The sequence below is a fragment of the Papio anubis genome, chromosome 14, assembly GCF_008728515.1.
Source record: "Papio anubis isolate 15944 chromosome 14, Panubis1.0, whole genome shotgun sequence".
NCBI classification, from domain to species: domain Eukaryota; kingdom Metazoa; phylum Chordata; class Mammalia; order Primates; family Cercopithecidae; genus Papio; species Papio anubis.
In genome coordinates, this window is record NC_044989.1 from 25,268,843 (window position 1) to 25,281,320 (window position 12,478).

At 38.2% G+C, this 12,478-nt stretch overlaps 1 protein-coding gene across 48 annotated transcripts in view; it reads right to left on the reverse strand.

Annotated features, from left to right (window-relative positions):
• DTNB (dystrobrevin beta) overlaps positions 1–12,478 on the reverse strand; it is a 311,592-nt gene that overhangs the window by 222,336 nt on the left and 76,778 nt on the right. For 24 of the 48 annotated variants that reach the window (XR_001893946.3, XM_021924652.2, XM_021924651.2 and 21 more), the window contains exons 5-6: positions 9,175–9,260; positions 6,015–6,086 (exon numbers count right to left, since the gene is read on the reverse strand). The exons of 3 other annotated variants lie outside the window; for them this stretch is intronic. Coding sequence is in view for 42 of the 45 variants with exons in the window: in XM_021924652.2 (XP_021780344.1) it covers positions 6,015–6,086; positions 9,175–9,260 (158 nt within the window). In the remaining 3 variants the exon portion in view is untranslated. The remainder of the gene's footprint in view (positions 1–6,014; positions 6,087–9,174; positions 9,261–12,478) is intronic. 21 more of the 48 variants (XR_002516573.2, XM_017947357.3, XM_017947367.2 and 18 more) reach the window with 1 other exon arrangement.

A 12,478-nucleotide genomic window follows, 5' to 3' on the forward strand; every position in this document is an offset into this window, starting at 1 on the left:
TTGTAGAGGACTTCCAGAAGGCTAGGTAAACAAACCTAACTGAGCTGAAAAGCAGGCCACTTTTTCCTTATTCTCTCCCTCCTTCTTCTATCTGGAGTGCAGCTATGAGAGCTGGAGCTCCAGCTGCCATCCTGGACTATGTGGTAATCTCAATCTTGATATAGAAATCACACTAGAATGGTAGGGGGGAAAAAGTGTGAATCCCAGATGAACATGAAGTTACCATACTGGCCCTTGACTATCCACCTCTGGACTTCTTTCATGTGAGAGAAAATTAAACTTCAACTTTGTTTATGATACTATTATTCTGGGTTTCTGCTCTCATGCAACGAACTCTAATACTAAGCATTACTCTACTATTACAGCTTAGAAAGGTTAACTTGCTTAAGGTCAAAAAGTTAAGAGGCCAAATCAAGTTTAAACCCACACCTATCTGACTCCAAAATAAAAAGCATTACACCACACTCCTTCAAAATATAATTTAGAATAGATACAAAAACACATGTGAAGGAGTTGTCAAGTTCTAAAAGAAAGCAATTTAGAAGCTAGGCCTTGAATGAGAGGATCTGGAATGATGGGGCCAAAACAGGTTGAGGATAGGGACTGGGGGGCACTAAAGAAGCGTAGGATAAAAGTCTCTATGACAGGAATGTGCAGTGTGTACCTCTATACTGGTGATAAGCAGGAAATAGGGCATTGAAGAACACATTCTATGACAGCCAATTTATATTAAGAAATAAAGAAAAACAAAGACGGAATAGGAAGAGTATTCCTGTTATAAAAGAAAACGATGAAGGAGGGAAGCAATTTGGATTTAGCTTAAAAACTTCTAAGTAGAGATCAAATTTTTAGAAAGCTAGGTTTCAAGGCGATTAGACTGTTAATGATCAGCACACAATGAATAAAAGAAAAAGAATGGAATTGGAGACACCAGCTAGGAAACCTTGTAAACAATGCACAAAGGAGGTGGGGGGAGCCTGGATTACAGTAGTGACAGTGTGTGCAGGGACACGGGAGGCCAAATCCAAGGCATTTCAATGCAAGGAACTGCAGCTGATGGCAAACTAGATTACAGAATAAAGGAAGTTTAAAAGTTAGGATTCTTTTAAGTTTCTAGCTTGGGAAAATGCTGACAAATCCAAACTGACATAAGCAAATCGAATATAAAGATATTACACTTAGCTCTGAACATAACTGTTTGAAATAACTAGCAATTTTTTTTGAGACGGAGTCTCGCTCTGTCACCCAGGGTGGAGTGCAGTGGTGCGATCTTGGCTCACTGCAAGCTCCGCCTCCCGGGTTTACGCCATTCTCCTGCCTCAGCCTCCTGAGTAGCTGGGACTACAGGTGCCTGCTACCACGCCCAGCTAATTTTTTGTATTTTTAGTAGAGACGGGGTTTCACTGTGTTAGCCAGGATGGTCTCAATCTCCTGACTTCATGACCAGGCTGCCTCAGCCTCCCAAAGTGCTGGGATTACAAGCGTGAGCCACCGCACCCGGCCCAAACTAGCAAATTTTTTAGTGGAACTACCCTGCAGACAGTTAGAAACAATATTTGACCACAGCTCTAGACTACAGATAGAGAACTTTGAAAATGTTACCAATGATATGAATAAATGATGCTCTTCCAAGGAGGGAAGAACATAAATGGTTTAACCTTTAAATAGCTGGCTGCTGATCAGGCATGGTGGCTCACACCTATAATCCCAGAACTTTGGGAGGCCCAGGCAGGAGAATCGCTTGAGCCCAGGAGTTCAAGGTCAGTCTGGGCAACATACCAGGACCTCGTTTCTTCAAAAAATAAAAAAAATTAGCTAGACATGGTGGCAGGCGCCTGTAGTCCCAGCGACTTGGGAGACTGAAGGGGGAGGACTGCTTGAGTTTAAGAGTAGGAGGCTGCAGTGAGCTCTGATCATACCACTACACTCCAGCCTGGGTAACAGACCAAGACCCTATCTCAAAAATAAATAAATAGCTGGCTGCTATTCTTACAAGGAGGAAAATAATCATTCATTAAATCTGAATGAAAACAAAGGGTCAACATGGGAGGTGGCAGACACTGCCAGGTGCTTCAGTATCTTCTTCCCTTTCTTGCTCACTAGCTGAGCCCGACTGCTGGGAATGGCTTGTGCCACTTAACAAATGACTTCTCAGCCTCCTTTGCACATTGCAATACTGGAGTCGATTTCTGGAAAACTCTCTGCTTTCCTAACAGAGGCACCTCCTTCTTCCTTCTGCCTGGAGTAAGTACAGAGGCCTGGGATATGGCAATCATCTTTTGATCCTAAGGAAGAAAGCCATATGGCAGAAGGAAGACGGGAAGAAATGAAGTCTGTGATGACAACCATAAGTCAGGGTAGCAACTTTGAACTTATCAGCCTTTGGACTTATTTTGACATGAGAAAAATAAATCCTAATGTGCTTAAGCCACTGTCAGTCAAGTTTTCTATCGCCACTCTGTGTATTCATAACTGAGTAACTAATGAGTAATTAACCTGTGGCCATTAATGGTGGGAATATTCAGAACCAGCGACTTTTAGCTTCCAAGTACATGAAAACATATGTGTATAGCTTCACAATCACAAAAATGTGTATGTATACACCCACACCAACAAATCTATACCTAACCCATTCAGAGTAATAAAAAGGAGTGACTGGATAGTAAAATGACAAACCACTCCCACGAAAAAGTATTATTTCAGTTATACTTAGTTACTATGTCATACGAATAGACTCAAAGTAATAAAAAAATTTTTATTCGTAAGAAACGATAACAGGCCCATATTACAATAAGTGAAGCAGAAACATGTCTATTTGTTTTAATGAGAGATGCTGCTAGACCCCAAAATTGAAGGCACAGTGAAGTAGTTCATCACTTCTTGAGTTATTGGTTTAAAACAATTTTTTTATGAATAGCCTTATCTGTGAACAATTGTAAAATTGTAAAAAACAATTTTACAATGATTGCTAATTCTTAAATCTTAAATGAAGTTTAACAATCAACCTAAGTTATTGTGATTTACCTATGTATATATAAAAGGATCTTATCAAAGAAGTGAATAAAATAATAAAATTTAATGAAAATATTTTAAAAATTAAACTAGTACTCTAATTAAATAAAGCCCTAAACCCTCCTGGCATTAAGGGACTAAATTACTTACCAGATCCCCAGTTAATTTCCCCAGTAATTCTCTTTCTATTTATACACCTCTGAAAGTATGCTAATTCCCTAATAGTTATTTCCAGCTAAAAAGGAAGCTTTCTCCCTTGTGAAAAACCCAAAATCAAGTCCTTAAACATACATGTGTGCGCAATTTTAAAAATATTCTATAATATCTTTTGTGTAATAAGCAAAATAATGCTACTGGGCCACCATCATCACATATGTTTTGATTTTTTCCTGGTGATAATGACCCTGGTTTTGCTGGCTGAATCTATCCATCTATTTCGACTCCTCTTTCATCCCCACACGACTAGCCACATGCTTTTTTTGCAAGATGACAGGGCTGTTGAGACTGAAGAAATGAGTCTATAAACGGAAAAGCCATTTTCTTTTACATGTTTGCTTTCCCTGGCAAATGACTCTCATCTCCTGTCATCTTTCTACCAGCTCAGCAACCTAACCCACAAAACCATGCACACACATCTGTATGTTGATAAATACCTAAACACAACTAGGCCCGAGTGCATACTGTAGTTCGAAACTTATTAATATGCCACTGGCCAGGTGCGGTAGCTCACGCCTGTAATTCCAGCACTTTGGGAGGCCAAGGCAGGTGGATCAGCTGAGGTCAGGAGTTCAAGACCAGCCTGTCCAACATGGGGAAACCTGGTCTCTACTAAAAATACAAAAATTAGTCAGGCATGGTGGCGCATGCCGGTAGTCCCAGCTACTTGGGAAGCTGAGGCAGGAGAATCGCTTGAACCCGGGAGGTGGAAGTTGCAGTCAGCCGAGATTGCAGCACTGCACTCTAGCCTGGGCAACAGAGCGAGACTCCATCTCAAAAACAACAAACAAAAAAGAAACTCATTAATATGCCACATCATTAAGCTGCAATGAGGCTGGAGGGTGGGAGTCTGCATGCCTTGGGCTTCTGGTGTTGATTCAGCCAGGAACTACCTGAGACAAGGCTCCAGACCTCCTTTGGTTTTTGTTTTCCTTTTTCTTCTTTTTTCCCCTTTATTCATAAAATACACATTTAAGGCTTATCTCTTACTTTCTTCCATTTCTAAAACATTTTGGTTATTTGAAAAATGTAAATCTAGCCATCACTCATTCAGATTAAACAGTCACTTCCATCTACTGAGGAGAAGGGATGGTTAACAGAAACCAGTGAAGATAATTATGCAGCCATGGGTGGTTAAAAAACTACAGCAGAAGAGTCTAAATTCTGAACAGGTGAAACTGGTTAACTATAACTTCAAAGGGAGGCCCTTCTACAGTCTGCTGATGAAACATCAAGGAAGCAAACAGCTGAAACATCAGTAGGAATAGTCAATTCTGATCAAAACAGAAAGAATCTCAGGTCATCTTTTCTCTGACTGCTGATAGTGTGGTCTATCAAAAACATGCAAAAAGATAAATAATATAAATTATTATTATAAAACCATTGTGTTAGAACCCAGAGGAAAACCCCTGTTATTTTGGTATATTTCTTATTTTCTATATGCATAGCAAATTTTTGTTTAAAACTATATTACACTTATGCATTTTGATCTAAAACCTATTTTTAAAGACATTATATTCAATCATGTGGGTGTCCTAAAACTTAACTGAGTTCTCACTTTTGGACACTAAAGATGTTTCAAGTTTTCAAATAAGTGTTGCAACAAATATACAAAAAACTTGGGGTATATTTCTGATTAATTCCTTAGGATAAACTCAAGAAGTAGACTCAGTGAATGAATATGAATCTTTTTAAAGCCTTCCTGAAATATACCATTAAAGTGCCTTTCAAAATGGTAGCACCAGCTTTTTAATGAATTTTAAAATAAATTTATGAATCCTTTGCTCCTTTTAGTGCAACCAGATGCAATTTGAATAAGGAGACTAAGTTTCTTCGAAAACAAATAGCAGAATTAAAGTAAATAAATTGCACAGTCAAATTAATTGATAATTAAGCATGTTTTAATACATAATGGGCTTTACAGTCTACAAATTTGTTTCCTTGAGTTATATTTTGGGTTTCTGACATTACTGAATTTTGATTGTGTTTTTAATTAAAAGTCTGTATTCCGATTACAAATCATTGGTATTTAGAATCCTGATAAAAGTTACCTCTGAATCTAGGACATAGTGTCTAATGGCCACAACAGTGAACCACCTCTGTAAATGAATGCTACCTGGAGACAGAAACTCTCTTAAGACAAATCTGAAAAATCTGAGAAATGTTTTAAACAAAAAGTACAAATATTTTTTCAGTCATTCAAATGCTATTTTTATACTAAAACAAACCAAAAACTCCATGTCAAATAAAAAAAGGAGAGGGGAGAAAATCATAGGAAAAATTCTAAGAAAGTAAAAAGTAGGAAGATCAAAGCCAAAAAAAAAGTAGAAATGCTAAAACATTCCATAAATGAGAAAACTTAATATAACAGGATCATTAACAGAGGTAACAATAGAGTCCAGTCAGCAGAAGGAGGTTGGAGTGAACAAGAAGAACCAAAACAATGGAATAATTAGATAGGAGAAAGTGAATAAACAACCAAAGATCATTTGCATTACAATACAGTGTTATTTCTCTCTTTTGGCTACACAATTATTCAGCCACCTCAACTAAGTAGGACGTTGCTGAGAACTAGAAAACAAGGAGGGAAAGGTTCTGAAAATAGTCAAAACTAACAATCATACTACACAAGCTCAAGTGCTTCTCTCATAACAATCACTTTAAATCCTTATTTTAAATGGAATGCTAAGAGGTTTGGTTATGACTTCTCTGTCTGTAGCATATTAAAAGTAGTAGGTCAGAAGCAAGGAACGATTTCCAGAGAGTGGTACACTGAAAATACATACCATCATATTTGCCAGTGACAAAGGATATACACAAATCACCGCCGCCACCACCAACAACGAAAAACTCAGGAACTGAAAAAACACAATAATCTCAAAATAGGAGGAGGAGGAATAGACAAATCAAGCTTTAAAATTGGCCCTAAATCCTAAATGCATCGGAAAATGGCATCCTTAAGAGATGAAAATGTTAAAAGTATAATCAGTGAGTTCTGATTTCTTTCTTTTTCTCTCTATCTTTCTTTTCTCTTCCCTTCCTTCTGTCTCTCTCTCTTTTCCTTCCTTCCCTCCCTCCCTCCTTTCTTCTCTCTTTTTCTCTCTTTCTTTCTTTCTTCCTTGAGACAGAGTCCCACTCCATCACCCAGGCTGCAGTGCAGTGGCATGAACATAGCTCACTGCAGCCTCCAACTCCTAGGCTCAAGTGATCCTCCTGGCTCAGTTTCCCAAGGAGCTGGGACCTCAGGTATGTACCGCCATGCCAAACTAACTTTTAAAATTACTTTTATTTTTATTTATTTACTTTATTTATTTATTTTTTTTTTTTGAGACACAGTTTTACCCCGTCGGCCAGGCTAGAGTATAGTGGCACAATCTTGGCTCACTACAACCTCTATCTCCTGGGCTCAAGCAATTCTCCTGCCTCAGCCTCCCACAGAGCTGGGATTACAGGCATGTGCCACCATGCCCGGTTAATTTTTGTATTTTTAGTAGAGACAAGGTTTCACCATGTTGGCCAGGCTGGTCCCGAACTCCTGACCTCAGGGGATCCTCCCCAACCTCCCAAAGTGCTGGGATTACAGGCGTGAGCCACCACGCCCAGTCTTAAAATTACTTTTATAGATACATGGTCTCGCTACATTGCCCAGGCTGGTCTCAAACTCCTGGCCTCAAGTGATCCTCCCACCTCAGCCTCCCAAAGTGCTGGGATTACAAGCATGAGCCACTGCACCCAGCCAAGTTCTGTTTAAAATGGAAGGGGCAGGCCACATTTTAATACATTTTAAAGTGGTTTCCACCGTGGAAGATTAAAAAGTAGAGACAGGCTTCCCTGCCCGAATATTTTACTTACATTGAACATCTCAATCCCAAGCCAAGATAATTACAGTACAACAAAAATAATGAAACAGACCTACAACTGGCAGAGAAACAACAATTTTTAGCATGGAAAAGATAAATCATACTTGAAATCTACTTGAATCAGAAAAACACAGTGATTGGTAACCCAGCACAGTCCCTATCACATCCATCCAAACACTATTGCAATGATCTGGGGTCCTGAGCACGCTGACATGTCACCTTTGGCTTGGCCCATGGGCCTTTGTGCCACTTCAATCTTGGTCACTTTGTGTTCCTCCAAAAAGTTCAGAAGCCACATCTAAAAAAACTGCTATCACCTGGATCCTTTCCAAACCGAGAACTAGAATTTCTGCCTTTTCACGAACAGTTACAACACAGAACTGGAGTAATTTTAGTATTCAATCAACAATTTACATTTGACAAAATTTTAGGTATTTACTATGTGCCAGGTGAGCTGGCTCTATGTAAATATAGTAGACTGTAAAGAAACTTAAAGATTCCAGAGTCATCTAGAATACAGTTAATTTTCTGGTAATGTATTTCTCTACTACTGTATTTTTCAACTAGTCTCCCCAATATTAATAAAGATGGTATATATATTCTTTATCTAGATCATTAAAAAATCAGACAAGATTACAACTTTTCTTTGTGTTTGAATGAAATAAACTTTCGTATATATTCTATTCCTCAGAAAAACATCGTTTTTATATTTTACAAAAATATAAATTTCAGCCCAAATAATATTTTGAGATATACCATGTGAAAAACCTCACAAGAATACTTAAATAAAACCATAATTTTTATTACCAAAAATATGTTCTACATTGCAGCTAATTTTGAAATGAAGATAAACTGGATAACAGTTGATCAAATACATTAAGATCTTTCTTTGGAATAGCTAAATCTGTATCTAGTGGGCCATCTAGCTTTCCAACTTTCAGTGTCATAGTAAAGTAAGAAAAAGCACAAAAAACAAATACACCTCTGAAGTAATCTTGCCCAAAAACCTGTATTAATACTTGAATCTGATCAAGCCTCTGTATCTTTCAATTTAAAAAAAAAAGCAGGGCACAGAGGAACATGGCAAGGACGCAGTCATCCAAATCCGGGCTCACAGGGTACTGCGCTACCTCATTAAGACTTCAGCCTCAACCCCTGAAAGCTGACATCCAGTTTCCTACTCCGTGGCTACTGCTTTATGGCACTCTGAACACTGTACTGAAATTACATGTGTGTCTCCTGCTACAGCACCCGTACCGGGGAGCACAATCACATAGCTCAGAACAAGGCTCTGACGTCTGAATTAAAACCCCAGCTTTGCCCCCTGGGTTAACTCATTGATAAAAATGAAGAAAATATCACCTGCTGCTCAAAGGAATTTTAAGGATTCCATGAGAAAATATATGTAAAGCACCTAGCACAATTCTTGGCATATCTTAGGGAGTTAGTAACTAATGACTGAATAAATAAAAACCATAAGCAGCAAAATTAAATAGTGAATTTCATCTCTTTTGATTTCATCTAATCACCTTCTTACAGTATCTAATGAAAGGTGAAATGCCAAAGTGACTAATGGTTAAAAAAAATTAGCAAACAAAACAGGAATATTTTTTAAAAACAGGTCATCAGCTTCTAAATAACCGTGGCTGACTCTAGGGTAGTAAGGAATAACGTAATCACAGCAAACATCACCTGATGAAGAATGGCGTTATTAAGAGCTAAACCAGACCAAACCTAGTAAAAGCAATCATATTTACTTTAACGAAAAGTTCTCAATATAATCATTTTCAAGCATAATTTTAATAATGTGGAAAACATTTCCAAAATAAGTTTTTAAATGTCAGCATTACGATTCTGAGTCCTTTCAGTTTTCTCACTAAAACACACTAACAATAAATTAAATCAACCAACTTTTCCATCTGAACAGTAGGTGGCATAACTGACCTACTGTGGGCCAGCTGCTGCAGCGAGTGATAACGGTCATTTTTTTAAAAGCTCAGTATAACATCATTCAAAATTCTGACAATATTCATTTAAAAGTCCTAACTTGAAAATGACATTTTTCAAATAATATGAAAATACTTACATCTCAATTTGTCCAGCATTTTTCCACCACACATGGTTGCTAACATAGCTTTAACTGAAAATACCGTCAACTTGCCTCGGCCCTCACTGCAAAATAAATTATATTAGAAATAATTGCTATCTGAAACCACAAAAGGAGTCAAATGTATCACTAAATACTGAGCAACCAGTAAGTTGATTCCTGACCTTGTCTGTTACAATTTTATCACATTTGGAAACCCTGGATTTTTTTTTTTTTCTTCTTCATTTGTAGAATAAGACTTCTCCTATGCTAGGTGACGAATGCTAAAGCTAGCCTGAATTTTCTGGAAGTAAGTTTTAGAAACACTCTATGTAATTTCTATTGGCTATGTAGCAGAGGTCAAATGGATGAACCTGAAGTGAGTTTCCTATTAAACCTATTAAATCCACAGCTGCAGTTCTCAAGTATTCAAAACTGAGGGGCCACCTGGTTTGAATATAATTCAGAAAGATAACCTTACATCAGGATATTACAACGGTTTCTTGTTACATACTAAACAACAGGGTGCATCTTGCTATGAAGATTTTATAGTACACTCATCTTTGTTTTTACTGTAACAACCTTTATGTTACCACGTGTTTATTCTAAGAAGCTCAATCACACCTGTCTCAGATCTTCTAATACACCACTGTGAGAAAAGTGAAGGGGAAGGGATGGTAACATTAATTCTTCTTTAGGAACTGGAAAGATGAAATGCAGAACATAAATGAATCACCTAAAGTAATGCTGCACACCACCAGCAGAACCAAGATAGTATCACCAAGGCCACTGACCCAGAGTGTCCATGGCTTCATTCATTCAACTATGCCCTGGTTTCACAGCAGATAAAAACTTCACTAGTTGGTTGTTAAAGTTACCACATGTAAGCCAAGAATGTGCTTTTTGTGTTAATTTTTAAAAGCCTGTGTTCACAATGTTTCATTGTAACTTACAGTAAAATACTTTTGCAATAATGAGAGCTATACCATCTTTGTTTTGAAAAAGCAGGTATCATCCTGTTTATATCCACTAATGGTTCTAATACAGGGTTTCCCATTTTCCACAGAAAGATCACACCTGAAAAAAGGCAAATAGCCTATAAGCTAGAAAAGTATCCGTGAAAACACCACAAGGAAATATCAACATTTGTTACAGCTGAGCTTTTAACTATTACATCTCCTTGAGTTTATTCGTAAAACAAAATAGGAATGCCCGCAACTAGCTAAAATTAGAATGCGTTTTTTAAAATACATTGTTCTTCAGAAATAAAGATACAGCTCCATGTACAAGGCAATATGGCACCCAGAAACAAGGCATATTCCTGCATCAAATATCTACTGCATTATGTAAGAAAAGCTGATGGTTATAAGATAGATCATTAGGTTAAAAGGAATGGGTTTCTAAGACTGACACAGAGCTTTTACAGTGGACTTTCTTTTTTTACACCAAGCACTTGAATGCTGAGTCTACATTTAAGCACACCCCACCTTATGGGACAAGTAGACTTTCCACTACTAAAGTACAAAGAAGGAAAAAAAAAAAACCATATTTGCTTTCTCATCTTTTTTTGAAACTAGGATAGGGGCACATAACAGAGCTCTACCAATAAAATGCACTATGCTAGATTTCAAGGGGGGAAATGATTAACTTGGGGAAGCAAGGAACTCCAGAAGAATCCACCTGGTGGGGATGGCAGCAGTTGGAGCAGCCACATCCAGTGCTCTGGGGCAGCACAGATAATGATTCTTGGGGGCAGCACCCAGAGCCCAGTGTCAGAGGTGTTTGGAGCACAAGCAGCAAGGTCTGTGGCCAGAGAGGTGTCTTCATGAGAGTTCTGTGCAATGATTTTGCACTATGTTCCTGGCAGTGTAGTTTTCAAGCCTACTTTCCCAGCCTACTTACAGAACCTGTGGGTCACCCTTTTAATTAATTAGCCAGAGATGGTATCTATTACTGACACCTAAGAACTCTGATGGATACAGCTTCTAACCTGAAGTAAAGTGGCCCACAAAGATGAAGCAACAAAAGAAACTATTGCTGAAGTCCAGAGTGGGATTAAGAATGCCTGATGGGCTGGGTGCCGTGGTTCACGTCTGTAATCCCAGCACTTTGGGAGGCTAAGGTGGGCGGATCACCTGAGGTCGGGAGTTCAAGACCAGCCTGACCAACATGGAGAAACTCCGTCTCTACTAAAAATACAAAATTAGACAGGCGTGGTGGCGCATGCCTGTAATCCCAGCTACTCAGGAGGCTGAAGCAGGAAAATCACTTAAACCTGGGAGGCGGAGCTTGCAGTGAGCCGAGATCATGCCATTGCACTCCAGCCTCGGCAACAAGAGCGAAACTCTTTCAAAAAACAAAACAAAACAAACAAAAACTTGTTATACATGTTGCAACGCATAAAAATTTCCATAACAGAATGTATACACACACACAAACATTAAAAATATCAAGGCTTAGGCCCAACCCTTAGAGATCCTAATTATTTGGCCTGGGATGGGGCGTTGGCATTGATAATTCTTAAAAGTTCCCCAGGTGATTCAAAACACAGCCAGAATTGAGAACCACTGACCCAAAACAAATCAACTTTATTTTTAAAAAAAAAAGAAAAAAAAGACACAAGAGGAAAAGGGGAAGTGCATTCACATACACAAAATAGCCATGAAAGAAATACAAATGACTATTAAGTGCATGAAAAGGCACTGACTTTAATTAATTAAAGGAAAAGAAATCTAAAAAATAATGAGATACATCTGTAAATGTCCTAAGTTACTGTTTCCAAAGACTGTCCTCAGTCTAAGTAGTGTGAAGTCTGACTTAGGTGAAATACATTTTTGTTGTTGTTGTGTTTTTTGTTTTGAGACAGGGTCTCCCTCTGTCGCCCAGGCTGGAATACAGTGGCATGATCACAGCACACTGCATCCTCAACCTCCTGGGCTCAAGCGATCCTCCCGCCTTCGCCTCCTGAGTAGCTGGGACCACAGGCACGTGCCACCACACCTGGCTTGAAAGATTTTTAAAGACACAGTTTAGCTACACTTCCTTTTATTTTGTAATGTAATATTTATCACTTTCATAATTGATTACTTTTAAAAGGATCACTTTAAAGAGAGAGTATATGTGCCCGAAAAAAGTAAGTCATCTCTCTGGTTTTCCATAATTTTAAGCTCTAACCATGACCAACATTCTGCCTTTAGTTAATTCCGTATGGTATCATCCTTTTTAACTTTTCATTAAAATATAATGAACATACAGAAAACTGCATAATTCATGAATGAACTTTCGCAAAATGTTCTCTCATGAA